We start from the raw sequence: 18411 nt of genomic DNA, 5'->3' as shown, positions 1-18411 counted from the left end.
GTCTTACTCCATTTCTCCAGTGTGATTCTGTGTGTGCAATTACCATACATCCTACAATCACCCTCACATGCTATCTGTTTAAGTAATGTTTCAATTCACTACATTGAACAAGCTCCAGATGATGCTGAAGCAAAATTGCATTTTAGAGAGACAACTGCAGCACACGCATGTGATCACAGTTGATTGTGAGAGGAAATGGCAATGATCCTTCAAAACAAATTCATAAGTTTGATTTAATTGATAAGAATAGATGCCATCAAAGACCTAAAAGGCCACCCATCCATACATCCGTTATCCAACACAAGTTTGAAAAAACAAATACCCTTCATAAGATACATATATTTCACAACAGTTCATGACAAAAAAGCACCTAGGAAACAAAACTCTTAAAAGGTAGAACACCATTTAATTCAAGTTATTAAAACCAAGTAAAGGGATTAAAATTGATACTGCATGGTCACCACCTTCTGTGTCTGAAGAGAGCTTTATGGATTTGCTACCAATGGTCACCAGAAAATGCCAGAATATTTTGTAGGTGAAAAAATAGTAGCAACTAGCCACCAAGACGGTAAGAGACTGCAGAGACAGAGAACTAAAACTATTTCTCTGTCACACAGCTGAATCTTCACCTTTTGAGCATCACAGTGAGATGGTGTTAACAACAGAGACTGCTGTGTTTGATGTCATGACTCTGGATCAAAAAGCAACTACTGCTTAGTAAACTGAACCATGTGGCTTTGAAACAAATATTTCAAGGTGGGGTTTTTTTGAGAAGGTTACTTAGTTAGAAAGAGATGGCACCTGCCAAGAACAGTGAAGTAGCTATCACATATGTGCTGTCATGGTAAGTACTTAGTAAGGGAGAGGGAAATGCTGTTCAAGCAGGGGACTGTGCTTGTGATACTGGCTGGCTCGGGGCTTGTTTCTTCCGTGCCACAGTCATGCGCAAGGCCTGAAGAATCATGTTCTCGTTGTTCATTATGTTGTAATTAGTCAGCTTCAGGAGCTTGTTGAAATCTTCTGCTTTCAGCGAGACCTCCCTCGTTGAGTATGGAGAGCAGAAACTGGAGATATCAACCTTGCCCTGTTCCATTTCGGCAGCACTACGTGACATGCCTGTCAAGGGAAAAAAGGAAGATGTTTGTATAGTCTCAGGGAATTACAGTACTCTGATAGACTATGTCAAGAATAATTTAGAGAGATCACAGATGCAATTGCTATGAAGACAAGTGCAGTGCTATGAGCTCTGAAAAATCTACTTCTGAACAAAGCCTATTGGAATTAAAAAAAATTAATAGTGTCACTAAACATCATTCCATTGCAACCAGCACCTTCTACTGGCCAGCTCATTGCACGCCATTTTATGTGGTCACAGGTGCTCAAGTTTTACCCTGCAGGTTCTTGAGTACAATACATACTAAAGGTAAAAGGAATCAAGAGATATATAGGACAGGAGGAAGCAGAATATTAGTAGCCTTGGAAATCATCATAAAAACAAAGACTGCATCTCAAACACTAGCCCAAAAGGACACAGTGACTGTATTAGTTTATGTGTTATTGCTTTGATTTTCCAGCATATACAACCAACACATTAAACAGCCCAAAAAGAAAGCACAGTGGCCCTCCATAGAACCATTCTATACTGTACAGGTAATTCTCCCCTAGATCTGGCTGTCATAAAAATACATAATCTGAAAAATACACTTTGTTCTACACGCTAAATTTTACTTTTGGAGATCACAAGAAGAAATTAGTTCCCATTCCTCTACTTAAGGAACACGTTTCTTCTTTCACTGAATTGCACCAAGACTCAAACTAAAATTATGTACAAGATTTCACCTGATTTTACAGCTTGTGTCATCCCATTTTGCAATGTATTTGCTAGTAGGAACAAGCAAACAAACAAAGGATTTTTGTATTGGGATGGGGAAAAAACACGCAGGGAGTGAGAAAGTTCATTGGGTCAATAAAATTAGCTGGGTACTGTTAACTTACCAGGTGCTACATATCTTTGGAAGGTGTCATTCACTAATGGAAAATAAAGCAGCAGCGGAGCTCCTGGGGTGTCTGCACCGTCGAACATGTAGCACTCTTTCAGGTTCTTCTCATCATCCTTCAGCCCAATGCTGGGAAACGGAATTCCTTGCTCCGAGAAATATCTGCAAGCCTGCTCCAGGGGCTGGTCATGGCCCAACAGCAGCAGCGTAAGGAATGAAAAAGATACCCAAGATCAGGCTGCTGCTGCAGCCCTGTAATTCATGCCAAGTTGCACAAAATAGACTGATAGTGCTGGACAGCCGGCAATAATGCGAGCACCTGAAGCCCCAGGGACTGTTTTTTTCTTGCCTGAGGAGCTATTTGTAAATAGTCTTGCAGGAAAACACCTAATATCAAGATGGTAAAGAGGGTTTAAATATGTACCAAGGCACGTCTCTAAAATGGGAATATGATTTAGGAACAGAACAGATTAATGCAAAGCATGTTATAGAGCATCATTAATTAAAGGAGAAGTAAGTCAGAAAAATGTAGATCTAAACAAAACTAAATTTGCGGTCCAAGACAGTAAGATACACAGTTACTTTATCTGTTTATATAGTAGTATAACTTGTGAGTTGACCTCAATAGACTTTAGCAGGGTTTTGAGACAAACTTACCTATTTCTATAACTTTGAATTTTAGAAATAATATGAGATTTCAAGCTAACATATTTTAGACCTCAAAATATAGCACTAAAAGCATTCATCAGAAAGCTCATTTGTGATGACCGACTTTGTTAAATTATCTAACAAAACACTGAAGTACCACCTCAGTTGGTTTGAATTAAAAACTTCCAAAAGACTTCAGAGTACAAGAAAGAAATGTAGTGCAAGTTATTACATATGCTTTTTTTCAGCCGCAGTACAGAGACAAATATTTTTCATGTGGCATCACAGTGTAAGAGCAGCAATAAAGTATCATCCACTTGAAAAAATGACAGAACCTTGACCAGTGAACTTTGTGTTTTCTATGGTGCCCTTCCGAGAGAGGTTTACAATTACAAGTCTATATTTGAAAGTCTAAATCTGTCTTTTTAGGTGGTGAATACCACTTTCAAAATCTATATAACCATTTTAACCAAATCAGATTTCTGCAAACACAGTAAATGTGTTTAATATCTTGCTTCAAGCCCACTGTTTAAGGAGAAAAATTGTATTTATTAAAAGAGATAAAAATAAAGATGAAGAAATTCTTCACTCACTAGGTTGTTCTCAGACAGCTAGAAAATCACATATTAAAATAAAAAGACAAATAAAGTCTTATATGTTTAAGGAAAATGCAGATTAAATTCAGCACCTGAATCACAGACAGTTTTCCCAGCTATATTTGTGCTATTAAATCTTACATATAATTGTAATAGAAGTTGCAGCTCAGCCATCATAACTTCACTGTGCCACTCTATTTCATTGGTGAAGCACTTGGGGGTATTTCAAAAGTAGTTTGAGAAAAATAGAGACATTTTCCCCTCTGGGAATTTTCATTCTTCTGCAAAGATTTGGAAATTTAGTAACCATGTTAATAAATTCCACTAAGTTCCACATTTTACAAACACCTGCCTGAAAGTTGTGGAAAGCAAAAGAAAAGCCGTTACTAAACAAAGACAGTTTTGAGACTTCTCACCAAGGTCTGTGATCCACCGGTGTAATTTAAGTGTATGATGACATCCACTTTCCGCTCTGGTCTCATAAGGGGTGGGCAGCTGGTTTCAAAGAAGAAAGCTGCATCCACCAACTCCAGGTGCTCTGATTTGCCTCTGAGGTCATTAGGAGAGGTGTCTAGCAAAGTGTCTAAAAAGTAAAATATTCAGAGCTATTAGCAAACTGCAGAAAGACATCTGTCAAGTTAGAAAGCAAAAGGAAGGTGAGCTTCCCTCCCATCCAGGATTTTCCCTTTGCTTTAGGATAGCTTGCAGCAATCCTAAAGCTCCCTTCAACCTCTCCATTCATGTTTTGTTGGTGTTTCCAAACCCATGAACTGCACCAAAACCTAGGCAGGTGTTCCATATGTGCACAGCCCCACCCCTGCAATTTTCATCCCAGCGAGGACTTTCGGTACTGAACGACCCAAAAACTGTGTTACTGGAAGCAAAAGATGTGAGGAGTTACTTTGTTCTCCCTCCTCTCAAGCAAGCACTAACAACTAACCACAAAACCCACTCAGTTCTCTTCAGGACGTACAAACGCCGCTCGCTAAATCCCAGCCCCTGTGCCTGCCCTGCTGACCCCTGAGGCATGTGGGCAGTAGTGCTGTCCACACCTTTCCATTTTGTGAAATGCTCCTGCTGGATGTACTCGTTGTGCATCTGGAAGCCCCTCAGGAAGTTGTGGTACTTGGAGACGGCAGGGCGGTCCGTCAGGATATCCCGGAGAGCCGTGGAGAGGCCGCTCGTAGGAGTGAACATGCATGTAGCCATCTCGTATGGCTTCTCGGGCAAGTCTGGTTGTTCCTCTAGAGATACATGGCATAAATGGCATGCAATTGAATTATAACCACAATTAAGAGGAGGCTAGGCGCAAAGAGGAGAAAGGGTCAGTGACTCTTCTGTACCAATAGTAATCATGTGTTCACAGCTCTCAGCATTGCATTATTTTTCCCTATGGCCTGCTGTGAGTTCTGGTTAATTTCTTGACAAAAATATAAACTTACGTTTGTTTTCTAAACTCCAATTGGCTATGTCTGACTAAAGGAGCGTTTTTTCTCATAAAAAACATGGTTGCAGTACACATCAAAGTAATTCACTCTTCCAGGCAAACAAAAAAACAGGAAAAATAATGTTATTTATACATTTGAGGAGATTACTGCTTTTATATTCCATGTTAATATGTTAAATACGTTAAATATGAAATTCAAAGCTTATTTGGAAAGAATAGAAAAAATTGAACTTTTTTTTTAAACTAAATATTTTTACTTTTAAAACAACTGTTTGTTCAATTTGGTTCAGGTGTGGCCAGCTGAATTCAACACAAACTTGCAAATTATTTCTATAAATCCAAACATAAGAGTTTGGGTTTTTTTCCCCAAAAACATAGTCCACAGAAATGTGACCAAAGTCTGTTCACTATGAAATCACTGGCTTTGCTTGAATTTTAACATGAAGATGCTCATGAGTATTTTCAAGGAATGGTCTTTCAGTACGGAGCTGCCTCTCTCAGCTGGTGTAAAAGAGCTCCACTCCATTGACTTCCTTTGGCCTCTACTAAATCTTTCAGTTAAGTCAGATTTTGAGGGAGGGATGCGCTATGCAGAGTGAATAGACATTGGAAAGGAAATACTCAAGCTTCTCTCTGGCTAACAAATAGTTGACATGTGGCTTTGACAGAAGTTCTTCTTTCCAAGCCTTTTAAACACAACACTTTAGGGACCGCCTTATGTATCTATCCCTACCTCCTTTCCATCAAGGTCTGTCTGATGGTGCCTTTCCTTCTAATAGCAATCTCACTATTTAAGCAAAGCATTGGCTATTCAGTAAAATCAAATCACTTGATTTTCCCAGTGCCTCCAATACCTGAGGCTGAGAGCACCTGGATGACAGAAAAACTCAAAAAATGAAAAATGTGAGCACAGTTACCCTATCAGAGGGTCCTGGGGGAGGGAGGCCATAAGTCAAAAGGCACTTGAGATTTACCTATTTCAGCCACTTTGTCTTGGGTCCACCTGTGCCAGAAGTCCTCTGAATTGTCAGCTGCATGCCAGGCATCCAAGAGGTTTTTGGAGAAGATACTGCTCCACATTCCTAGGAAGTGGGAGACGTATAATAAGCAGTGCTGAGGTAAACACAAGGAAGTTCTTTAAAAAACTGCCTTCTGCTCCTTCCACATCTCTTCTCCAACTTTTTCGTATTTCTATCCAATTTTTGCATAAGTCCAGACATCTATTTCAGTGGTAAAGTTGACTCAGAAGGCAAACTTATTTTGGAAGAAATTTCAAAGTATTTTCCCTTCTGCCATGTTTTACCTGGAACTTTTTTTTTTCCCTGTGAAATTTTACATTGTCATTTTCCTATTTTAATTTCCTTTTTCCTCTGATAAAGAAATATTTTCAGCCAGCTCCTTCCCTGATTCCCCTCCTTCTTGCCCTATTTATTTCTTCTCAACATTTCCTTCAGCTTCCACAAAGTCTCATAGATTTCCAACTTTCAAAATGTTTTGCAAGCTACAAGAAATGGTGATGATTCAAAAGCACTCACAAAGGTACATAACAATTTATTTGTCATTTTAGTTTCATTTTATCTTAGTCCAAATGATAAAACCACCTTTGCTAGCAAGGGCAGTTGAGTGAGTCTCAGGAGACATGCTGAATTTCAGCTGACTGACTGACTACCTCTGCTGCCACAGGCAGAACAACAGGTTTCTGGGGACTAACTTCTAGAATCATTAGTGTTTGTATCAAAATCTTGTCACTTCCCCAGGCCGGTGAGTCACCTTGCATGAAGCAGATCCGGGACTCAGGGAGCTTCTTCATCAGGCGACCCATGAAGAACTCGCTGCCAAAATCCTCTGCGCGAATGAAGGCGCCGTACTTCAGGAAGCCCACCTCGTAGGGTGTGAACTCCACCCACTCTGCCAACACATGCACCAACAATGTTAGCTCCACTACTAAAAACAGTCAAGTTACCAAACAAGGTAACAAACCTTTCAGACATCAGCCCTTGCAGGCAAGCTGGCTTAGCACGTGCCCTGAGCAAACCCTGCTGACAGCTGCCGCTGAACCAGCTATCACACTGTCTACAGGTTTGTGAAAGAGCAATTTCAAGGCTAAGCAAAAATTTAAGTTCTTCTTTCTTTTTATCTAGGAAGTGGGAAGTTTTCTCATGGAAGGTGGACTAGAACACTGATTGAAATCTGTTGCTTTTATTGCCTTTAGCCAACCATGAAAAACATACATTAAGTGGACTTAAAGCTCCTGTGAATTACTTCCTTTAAGAATTCATAGCGTTTCTGAGACATGGTCACAGATCTGTGTTGTGTTATTAATCTGAAGTTAATGTCTGAATATGCACACTTACATGACAGGAGATCTTACAAAATACTAAACTACTGCTGTCTATCCTGCGGCTGCCCAGTTACTCTTTCTATCTCTGAACAGGACTTCTCCTGGCTTGGAGTGAGAATTTAAAACAATTCATCATTATTTACAGTATCCCCACAGTGTATCTCTCAAGATAAAAACATAGGTCTTTTTTCCAGGATTGAAACATTACCTCTAAAATCTTTGGTGGCAATTTTGTCCTTGACATTGAGGGCAAGGTAGATGGGCAGCGGGTTCTGACCCTGATTCACTGCCCGACGTTGATCAGAGAGTCTGTGGTGGCATTTCTGGATTTGGAAAAAAAAATGGTTAGCTGATAATCAGTTCCTTAAAGACATCAGCTTATAAAGTCTGAATATGGGATACCATTTTCATGAATTTCCTCCTAAATTTACTTTCATGTGCTTGAATAACAGAGGGCAAGAAAATTATGGGAACAGGAATAATTTTTGTTAAGATAACCAGCCATGTTCTACATTCAGTATACAACAACAGTAATGAGTTGCTTCACATGCTATTCTACCTTTGCATTGCTAAATGTAAGTGAAAAAATAGGGCAGATCTGGGTAATTCAACTGTTATCACATATTTCATCTGTTAAACATATAAGTTCTTCAAGGCAGCATGTTAATGACCCTTCTAGTCAAGATTTTATTTGAAAACCGTATTGAAAGTTAACATCCACAGAGGAAAAATCCTTGAGCTGTCCAATATTAACAACTTATCTTATACATGAAATGGAGATTTTGAGTGTACTTCAGCCAAATTAAATGCTAGCAAATTTTGTTATGTAGCACTGAGGCCAGAAATACAATGTGAAATATGATAAGAAATGAAAGTATCTCATTTTATCTGTTTTACCTAGACAAAATATAAACCATGTTTACAGGGTTTTAAAATAAACTAGCTTTTTCTCCAGCTATCATCAGTCTGCTAGTTTATATGGAAAGTTTTGCTTCTGTCATTACAACAAAATTAGGAACAGGAGGTCCTAAGAGATCAAATCCAAACTAGCTGAAAGGCACCTGCAAAATCACAGTTTCTGTAGCTAGGATGTCTCAGGAGCTCTGCATCTATATACTTTCTCATCACTAAACCACAAAGTGCAGCAACTTCATATGAGGTACATCTGCAGTACATTCAAGGTATGACTGCAGCTTGTGTAAATATTGCAGCAGTGGAGACATAAAAGCATGGGGCCATAAATAACACCCGAGAATCTCAAAAATTTCTTGGACAGCTACAATGTTAATTAGCTTGCTGGTTACTTTAGGGCTAGTCTGAGCATTTCTATGTTACATTCAATCACACTGTAGGCTCCAGCGTAGACATAAGCTATGTCTCCAAGATATTAATGTAAATAAGTGGTGTTCTACCTACATACCAAGTACATTGTTATTGGCCAGGTGTCTATTCCTAGGGTTTTAATTTCTCATAATGGTCATAAAGATCAAGTCACCAACTTCATGAGAAGAAAGATGTATAGACATTACCCCATCATTTAGCATGGATTCAATCATGAGCCCCCACAGATCAATAAAAGATGTCTTATGTCCTGCTTGGGTCCTTTGGCTCAGCTCTCTGTAATAATTCCTCAGACTTCTCAAGCAGAAAGCCCCCATCTTGCACTTGGCTGCTTGCTTCCGAGCTTCGATAATTACTTCTCCAAGATCCTTACGTGACCAATCAGCATCTTCATACAGTTTTGTCATAGTCCTGCAGGCAGGAAACATGATGGAAAGTGGAAAGAAATTAAGAAGATGCTTTTGAAACTCAGAGGATATACTTTGCAGAGCTTTGGGCACTTATTGTTTTATCTTTAGGTTACTCTCCTCTTTGAGCTTACTTTGAGCAGAAATGCAAGTCTAAAGGCAATCAGTCAAAAATCACTTGATCTGGGTCCAACACAAGCAGCTACACCAGCTGTCTATGCTGTTTCTGTCCAACACTAAATAACCATAAAGGATCATTTTGCATAGGATTAAGGATGTTTGCACTTCCAGTAGTCTCCTCATTTGGTTAGGGATAAGTTACTTCAGTGACACTTAATGTATGATGCACAATAGGCCTTTCATGGGTCACCCTGGCATTCATAGACCAAAGATGGAAGCAGTAACTCAACAGACCCTTTTAACCCTCACCGAGATCTAAAACCCTAGACAAAGCATGGGTTTTGCTTGACGCAACAAGATCCAAACAACAGTATCAAAATGACTCCTCACCACGTTGTGCCAGACGAGCCACTGATGTATGAAACGCAGTCCAGAACACGCAACTTTTGAAGACCCAAAATGCTGCCATACATGGCAGTGAGTGCTCTTATCCCACATCCTGCTGTGGTCACAGCCACTATAGGCACCTGTTCAATGCAAAAAAGGGCAGAAAGCATAGGTGGAAAAGTGGCATCAAGGCACATCATGTCAAAAGAAGACAGACATGCAAAAGCAGCATCCAGACAATAGTAAAATAAACACATGGATTAGAGATAAAGCAACATTGGTCTATGACTTAGAAATAAAACAAGTTGCTGGATATCCCTGTGGGGTATACTAAAAGATTTTGGCACTTCATTTTTAAGAAACACGGACCAAATTCCTTGGTTTGAAGCTCATCCAAATGATTCACTTGAAAGCCAAGTGGAAATAGAGACTTTTCTCATCCAGACAGGCTGTTGAGCTCTCCAGCTGAGATCACCTGCAAACAGCACCCTGGAGGAGAAGCTGCTGACAGAGATGCTCCTCATCCAGATGGAGGCAAGAAGTCACTCCTCATATCCAGGCTTGAGGGAAAGGAGAGAGAAAAATCCCCCAGCAGTGCCTTTCCTGGTTACCTCATGCTCTTGCAGATCTTCCTCCAGATGAAGAACATCCTTCAGCGCAGCAGCAACCACCTTCCTCCGGTTTTGCAGGAAATCCTGTTCGTCGGTGCACAGGTCAAACCCCAGGCGGGCGTCTAGGTTTCTTGGCCTGAAACACAGACCCTGAGTCCTGAGACCAGGGCACAAATATTATTATATTATAATTCGCCGTGGTCAACTCCAGCTGTGCTTGTGTGTGTTTACAGACCAGTTTGTGGACAGTGTAATGTAATAAATGAGAAAGAGCAACACCACAGACAGGCTTCTGCTAATTCCTGTAGCTGCTAACAAGAATGCAAATGGGAAGGCAGAGCAGAACATGACATACTGTCCTGGTATGGTAAAAAGGTTCGTACAACAAACTTCTGGTTTTATTTGCTCATATAATTCATTTTTCAAGTTTCAGTAGTGCCTGCCATATGTGCCTGTAACTAGATAACTGCTGTCAACAGGCACTGCAGTTGATTAGGGAAACAGCTACCATGCCTTGGTGTTATATTGTTTGTATAATACAGAAATATTTTTTCTTTGTGGAGCTGCTTTCTCCATCTGTGGGCATAATAGTGCACAGAAATCGGGATCTACTTACTGAGCTGCACTAACAGCTTGAAAACTTAGAGGAAAGGGGACCCATGATTAAATTCTCCATCACTGAAAAAGGAGAACCTGACAAACAAAAGCCTGCAACCCAAAGATGAACACATCTATGCTTACAACTGAGCCTGCATGGACCCCTGCTGATTTCAAATGAGCTTTGCATAGGTGCAAATGTCTCCCAGTTACAGGATCAGGTCTTGCTGGAGACTCACTTACCATTCATTTGCCTTTGTGTACAAGTCAATTGTCCTGTCCTGAAAATCGCAATACAAACAGTGTAAGCATGCTCAGGTCATTAATCCTGCGCCTTCCTCCCCCACTCCATCTACGGGCTGAGTTTCACTATCTTTGCAGTCAGCAATGCAGCTGCAGAATCTGGCCAAAAATGGTCTGGGTTGTGAGAGATATAACGAGCTCCAGTACAGTCTGGGTTGAATAGAAGTGGGCCATTCACCCAAGCCAGGTGTGCTTAGGGCCCCTCTGCTTTTCATAGCTGAACACCTAGTTTAACCTTCATTTTCTGGGAAGGTCATTGAAAGCTGGGCATCTGAACCACAGGCATACAGATGTTCTCTGTTTTATCTTCTGCTTCAGGCTTTCCCTTTGCAAATATGTCTTAATTGTCATATCCATTACTGTTAGCTTGCATACTATGGTGATGACCATATTAGATATGTCCTGAGGAAATTAGTTTAAACTCAGAACAGGGTTGAACGGCATGCCTGGAACCACATGCAGAACAAAAGAAAAAAAATAAATATTGCATAGTTGCAGAGCGACTGTAATTCACACCTTACGCTGTAGCACGCATCGTGTCTGACAGGAACTGAATCACTGAACTGTAAGACTCATCACCCACCAAACTGAATGTGTGTTGGGCTGTTTTTTATTAAGAAAGACTTGTTCTCACCTCTGCTATTGTTATTTTCTCTTGTATAGGAAGCGAGTTCAGAGCTAGAGTCACAGACTCGTTCATATCCCTTTCATTTTGACTTGATAGAGACTGGAAAAAAGAGTAAAAAAAATAATGCTAGTTAACTATTATAAAAAAAGGGTAAAAGCAGTTTCCCCGCCTCACTTACATACATGCACTTACCAATTCCCTGCATACACAGACCTGCACACACACTCAGGTCTTAGAGGTCCCCAAAGAAATACACAGCAAAGATCCAGCTATGCATTAATAGCAATCACGTACCCTGCTGAGCCGCCTCCGCCGCGGTAGAGCCACAGTGAGTGCCGACTGATTATATTTGATGTAGTGGAACCTGGCCGGGGAGGTCGGGCAGAGGCAGGAGCTCAGCGTGTGGGTCTGGGTTCCTTCGTACGACCCGTCCACAGTTAATGCAAACTTTCTCTCTGAAGCAAAGACATCTCAAACTTAAGTTCTTAAAAAAATGTGGTTTGTTTCTTTGCACAGTAATGTAATATATGTTTTTCTTAAGTAATGTGTTCATTTTTATACCCAAATTGTAAGATAAATAGACTCACTTATCTGAGCCTTTGGGTTTTGGATTTAGAGCTCGTGTCCAGAACGTGCTATATAGTAACTGTTGCTATAGTACCACTGCACTTCCATATATACTGTTATTGCTGAGACTACCGCTCTATTCATTAGATAATGATTCACAGCTGATAAGAGTTTGGGGGAAAAAAGCACTCTCTCCTGAAAGTCTGAAATTTTCAAAGTACCTCAGCAATAAGACAGTATGTGGCACTAAAATATTATTCTGGTATAATAATAAGGTATTTTGAAAATTTCAGACTTTTGGGAGAAAGACTGTTTTTTTTTTTTTTTTGTAGCAGAGCACAGTTCTCTTTGCAACTGGTAAAATCTCAGTCCCTCTATCATATTTCCTTTTACTTCAACCTGTAGTACTTCTTTTGAAATAATTTCTAACACTTACAAAAATAATGTCTGGTGTTTTCTGGCCTTCATATAATAAGCCCCAGATACGTCTTTTCAAGTAATTGAAAAATGGTCTTTATATAGAATGGTATCAATGCAGGTTCAAGGCGAAATACACTCTGTAAATCCAAATACTCAAGGTATATAGTCAGCCTTCAAAAGAATTATTTTCAGCCCCATCTAGCAAACTTCTTCATTGTGACAACTGAGTTCAACTGGATCATCCACGTGCTAAAGCAGTTTGCTGGATTGAGGCCATCAGGAGAGTGTGGTGTTTTAAAAATCGCGTAGGAGATTCACAGGTCCACAAGCATGGACTCGACACGGTAGTGATGTACTGCTTAAAAGGTGCAACAAATGTCTTTCACCTAGTGGCATATTTTTATTCACCTAGTGGCATATTGTTACTCCTAAAGAAATTTTAAGAAGTTAAATTGATAAAAGAGGCCCAGTCCTTATCCTGCTCATTTTCTTTATCTCTGAATCCAGAAACAACAGGAATTTGCTCCAGTTTAAGACTCAGAAAATTTCAATTCCCTGCACAAATATTTTGGAAAGTTACAAGCATCTGACAAGTTGTTATTAGGGAGGAAATTATTTTGTGGGGAAACCAGACCACATGCTCATCACACCACATTCTCTAATAATTTGTATATTTTTGACCAACTACAGCCCCCTCCAGAGGCCACTGACATCCGTGGGATTTTGTCTTGCATCTTAAATAACTTTAAACCAGGGCATTCAAGCATAAAACACTGAGCACTTTTGCCATAAAGTAGCATCCAGATTTGCTCCATAAGTCAGCAAAATGCTCACCCGTACTGTTCTTCCTCAGCCTCCCGTCATTCACCTGCACCTCCAAACACGAAACCTCACGGGACTGTAAAAGACAATCAGGTAAAAAGGTGTTTGCTGTCAGCAGAGCTCTGCCTTGGCCAGTCCCTCAGGCACATGCGGGGACAGGGGGTTGGGGCACGCGCCTCAGCAGAGAGATGGTGCCAGCCTATGACTCCCCTACCAGGTCTAGGGAGGTGGCATTGGATTTCCACGTGGGAAATAACAGATCGTGTAGAGATGAGGAAAGAAAAGGGATCTGCTCGCTCCTGCCTGGAGAAGTAGTTCCGCAAGGGCATGGGGGAGGACCAGCCACAGGGGAAGGGGTTCAGGGCAGGATGCTCAGCCCGGCTCTCCCCGGGCAGACGGAGGGATGTCGTCTGCCTGAGCCCAGCTCTGTTTAGGCAGAGGGGAGCGCTGGCGGCATCTCACAGCTTTCGCAGCTGCAGCCACTCCCAGCGTGAGTCACTAGTGGAGATGGCATGGGAAAGCCAACGCCGGCACCAGCTTTAGCCTGCCTCTTGGCCAATGCCTTCATGCCACCATATGGAGCAACTGCCCAGTACCTTTGATACTAGCTTTGCAATAAGCATTGCTATATGGCAGGGAAAGGATTATGAAATAAAAATTACCACTAAAACTCCATTAGTAACAATGTTTTCAGGAGGATCCGGACTAAAAGACAAAATGGAAAACAATCAATTCAAAACCAGCACTCTCTTTTTTCTGTTGTTTTTTTTTTTTTTTAACTCTCTTTAATCATTATTTCATTATCTTTATCTTTAAAAGTCCACCTTTGGACAGACAGCATGGGCAAACAGCATCAGAAATTCTAGCTGGACATTCAATCCAATTTGCCTCTCATAGGCTTGAGTCTGAACTTTATTTATGGAGATCTGCTGAACGGAGGAGCTCCTCACTGTATCAGACAGGACCGTTTTCTGACACACTGAAGCAAATTTGCACAGGGATGGCATAATTACACTATTGCCCCATATTGCTCAGTTCAAACCTGGGGGATCAAAGCTGAATAGCTGGTGAATTCATCCAACATGCCATAACAAAAAAGGAAAAAATATTACCATTTACCTTAAAAATCAACAGCAGCACTAGGACTGATTTACATGCCAATTCTCTCCATTAACTGTACAGGCAGCATAGAAACACAGTAAAAAAACTTTTTTAATCTATTCCCACAACTAAAATTCCAAGTATCATTCTCCCACGTTCTTACAAAAAAACAAACCTCTGGACTCCCACAGTAAGGAGCAAGAGGGGTTTGAAACTTAAAACTTCCACCTGTGCAGAATGCCCCTTGCAGCCTAGTGAGCAGCAGCCATCAGGGACATCTCTATGCTCCCATCAGCATCTGTGCTTTCTTCTCCATGTGTCTGGATGCCCGGTGTAGATGTACGCACATCATGTACTCTCATGCACCCCTTCTCTGTTAAATGCCCTGCACAAGCCTTTCCTGAACACCCAAAGTTCCCCTCTACTTTATTCAGACAGTGACAGTGTTAGGGGGCTGCAGGTGTAAACTGATGTTTTGTGTCAGTAACATTTTGTCTCTGGCTTACATTTCTGTTGATTGCCTATTTGACCTTACGCACCTGCTCTCCATTGTGAATTCAACCTCCAGCTCCTCTTTTCCCTGCAAAAGAAAATGAAGACAGTCACTGCAGGTTGGTCTTCCTGTGAAGAGAGATACCCTGCAGGAATCTGTGCTCTTCAGGTGTCTCTATAAGCCAGTGTCCACCTTTTGTTGCTGCACATACAACAGATTTAATTTTCTTCATGTTGTATCTGTTATACTTCTAGTGTCACGTGCTCCTAATGTTATATCCATTATTTTAGCAGACTCCTAGTTTAGACCTTGCAGGACAAATGTAACACATACTGCAGAGCCTCTCGGCGGTTGCTTCCCCTTTCTGCAGTCATAGGTTCAACCCTGACTGTTTCACAGGCCACCTGCAATTCCCATTTCCCTTCCCCTCCCACAAGTTCTCACGCTCCCCACTGATCCTCAGCATGAGCAAGGCTGGATTTCTCTGGTGCATCCAAATCATCCTGCCCCTCTCCCAGCCCTCACCCACAGCCTGTGCAGATGGGCCTGTGGCACATTAACATGGTGGCACACCTCAGGCATATGAAGCCCAGGGTGTTCTGGAAGGTGTACTTTGGTTTGGTGGAGTCTGCACGAGTAGACTCATTGCGTGCTCAGACTTCATCTTTGTCTTTTGTAATTGCCTCCCCCTAAGATTTCCTTCCTCCTTTGCAGGTTTTGGTGCAACTCTCATTATCTTGTTGCCCTCCTAGTGTGAGCACTAAGGAAAATACAGCATGGAGAGCCAGCCTTCCGAAAACAGGTATCAAATCAAATCAGTGCTCCCTCAAGCTAAGTACTTCTAGGCCTAAACACTGCCCCTAAAACTTCAGTATAAAGTTGTCTTAACCATGTAAAATTGAGACCTGATGAAAAACTCACTTTTTAAAATAGTTCAGCTATGCAAGTGTTATGTTCATTTTCCAAATAAGCTGAATGCCACATTGGGTTTGTGGTTTATGACTGCAGATCACTACTTTTATATTAGCAGATCATAATGCACAGCTCAGAACCACCAGCTCCAACTGCAACGGGACGCCCAAAACTATTGGGGTAAACTCTTGATATTTTGACATCAAGGACAGCAACCAGACAATCAAGTCCAATAACGCTGGCCAACTCTGTCTGTAGGAACAGCACCCAAAATTTGCCATAATTACAGAAGCAACACTGGGCATCGACCCCTGAAACAGATGGACATACACAGGTGGCTAAATGGACAGTAAGAAAGGCTTGTATATGGGACACAGGAGAGGAAAGCTGAGACAACCACATTCTCACCTGACCACATCCCCTTAGCTTTGTCCTTGAATTTTATCCATACCTGTGGATTCAGCTGGAAACATAGCTGAATGTTTTCTCCAAGCTGGATTTTGGAGACATCAAAGAAAACAGTGAGGAGATGGTCATCTTGAGTTATGTTGTCCTCATCACAAACTTTTAGCTCCAGAATGTTCTGGGATTAAAAAAAAAAAAAATATATATATATATAAGGTTTAACAAACATAACATGCTACAGATATTTCATTTTAGCTGAAGGAATTTGGGAAAGAAGTTCAAGAATGAAAAAATAGAAATTTTGCAGTTGCTCTCTACAGACTTTATTGACTATGCAGGCAGATAGATACAGTCTTATCCAACCATTGAAAGCTAAATAGCTACAGTAAAAGAGCGTGAATACTTTGTAAGAGAATTCAGAAAGACCCGCAGAGTGGAAGGGCTATATGGTAGTTCTGATATCTGGTAAGAATACCTGTTGGGGATAGCCGCGTTCCTACCTTAACCTGGCTCTGAATTGTGAAGTGGAAGGTTTCGTTCCACGTCGGGTTCTTGCTGTTCTGGACTGTCTTGGTGCGGAAATGCTGCACTGAAGCTGTTGGCAGGCTCAGGCTCACGTAGCAGTCGGACTGGGTTACTGTTGAAGAAAGGGAAAGCGTGAAAGCAATGGACCAATGACACACACCTAGTACCCCATAGGGTGTTGCACTGCATGAATTTTTAAGCTCCGTACACAGGACAATATGCAGAATGCAGGCCAGGATACTAGCTAAGGTACGATCAAGCCAGTGCTAGATAACCAGCTTGCTTTACTCTTGTGAAAGCCCAGCAGTTTCCTCTTCTTGAGAACTACTTCTTTTAATTGCTGGAAAAACAATAAACATTCAAAATATACAGTTACATTGCATTCCTTTTCAGAGATACATAGCCAAACTGCCTATTTATATCAGACTTCAAAGATTTTAATGCTGAAGAGCCATTCATATGCACAGGGCCATGCACACACACGGCAGTCTCACAGGGCTGGGCACCGTGGACGGTTCAGTTGCCTATCGGGAACACGAAGCAGATAACGTTAGCAGCTGTGATGGGGGCTACCAGATGGACAGAGCCCAGCTCCTACATACTGGGCTTCCACGGGTAGGCATGAACATGCCTTAATGTTTCTGGGGTAGCTCTGGCTGTAAGTTCCAACTTGTCTACTTTCTGGAGCATTCTTTCTTTCCTCTAGCACATCTGGCTGCTAACGCGGGGGAGGCAGGAGCTCATTGCACTGAAGGTTCATGCCCGTGCATGAAGGCAGGTTTTCCACCAAGGCACAAAGACCTGATCTTGGTCTGTTTTCTTCCCTTTTGGAAAGTTAAAGAAGGGAAACACATATGCACACCATAGAGCTCAACAACAGAGCTTCTCAAGAAAAAAAAATCAAGCAAAAAAATTTTCAAGAAAAAAAATTAATTGTCTGTGGAGATGAATTGCATTTAATCCTCTGTGAAGTGGATTAAAATGAGCACATATAAGAAAAGCATTGAAATGTTGAACAGTTTGATGGTATAACATTTGCTTTGAGAAGCAGCAGCTGTACTGGCAAAAACTCTGCCTCAGGAAAGCTATATAAAAAAACATTGCTTAATGTCACTATTTTCACCTGCATCTCTGTGCCTCAGTCAGAGTAGTAAAGGTATTTGCAACACTTGATGTGCAGGTGAAAGCTTGTCTGTGCTTCCCAGCACAGAGCGAGCTGACGTTGCTTCTTTGCACAAGATTGTATTGCTTTGCTGTTTCAGTTAGAGGCGTGTTCAGGTCATAAAGTTCACCTACGAATTTTACTGTTTCCAGATGTAGGGAGAGCAGCTTTAGTGTTTTTATTTTCCTTTCTCAGCTGAAGAGGCCAGTTGTAAAGTTTGGCTTCCCACCTGAGCTCCATCGTAGGTGGGGGATGTTCAGGGCCAAAGCTTCGGTATGAAACAGTAGTTAGCAGCAGTCTGCAGTGCTTACATCATCAACAAGAACTTTTGTTCTGAGGTCAGAATAACCTGCCTGCAAATATGTTTTGTCATCGTTATTAGGAAATAAAAGTCAGATGTGAATCATGAGATTAACACTCCTGTGGACCCACACTCAAAAGTCAGGGAAGATCACCCCACAGAACATGATCTGTTAGTTAGGGACGACAACCTACACAAGTGCCAAAGATAGCGTGGGGGAGTATTGCCCATAAATTCCAATCCCATCATTACCATTATATTTCCTCTATTTGTAATGCCA

General features: G+C 41.3%; 1 protein-coding gene across 1 annotated transcript in view; it reads right to left on the bottom strand.

Moving 5' to 3' along the window:
* Window positions 1-877: 877 nt before the first annotated feature.
* The window catches only part of LOC103912845 (cytosolic phospholipase A2 epsilon-like), a 25653-nt gene continuing 8119 nt past the window's right edge, over window positions 878-18411 (bottom strand). Inside the window, exons 3-20 of the mRNA XM_009319252.1 lie at window positions 16644-16780; window positions 16190-16321; window positions 14873-14913; window positions 13895-13937; window positions 13245-13308; window positions 11718-11878; window positions 11430-11522; window positions 10736-10773; window positions 9896-10052; window positions 9288-9424; window positions 8559-8781; window positions 7238-7352; window positions 6459-6596; window positions 5663-5770; window positions 4294-4485; window positions 3658-3824; window positions 1996-2179; window positions 878-1116 (exon numbers count right to left, since the gene is read on the bottom strand). Coding sequence (XP_009317527.1) covers window positions 878-1116; window positions 1996-2179; window positions 3658-3824; window positions 4294-4485; window positions 5663-5770; window positions 6459-6596; window positions 7238-7352; window positions 8559-8781; window positions 9288-9424; window positions 9896-10052; window positions 10736-10773; window positions 11430-11522; window positions 11718-11878; window positions 13245-13308; window positions 13895-13937; window positions 14873-14913; window positions 16190-16321; window positions 16644-16780 — 2369 coding nt within the window. The remainder of the gene's footprint in view (window positions 1117-1995; window positions 2180-3657; window positions 3825-4293; window positions 4486-5662; window positions 5771-6458; window positions 6597-7237; window positions 7353-8558; window positions 8782-9287; window positions 9425-9895; window positions 10053-10735; window positions 10774-11429; window positions 11523-11717; window positions 11879-13244; window positions 13309-13894; window positions 13938-14872; window positions 14914-16189; window positions 16322-16643; window positions 16781-18411) is intronic.

Source organism: Pygoscelis adeliae, unplaced genomic scaffold (genome assembly GCF_000699105.1).
Source record: "Pygoscelis adeliae isolate BGI_AS28 unplaced genomic scaffold, ASM69910v1 Scaffold22, whole genome shotgun sequence".
Taxonomy (NCBI): Eukaryota; Metazoa; Chordata; class Aves; order Sphenisciformes; family Spheniscidae; genus Pygoscelis; species Pygoscelis adeliae.
This window is presented reverse-complemented; position numbering and strand designations above follow the sequence as displayed.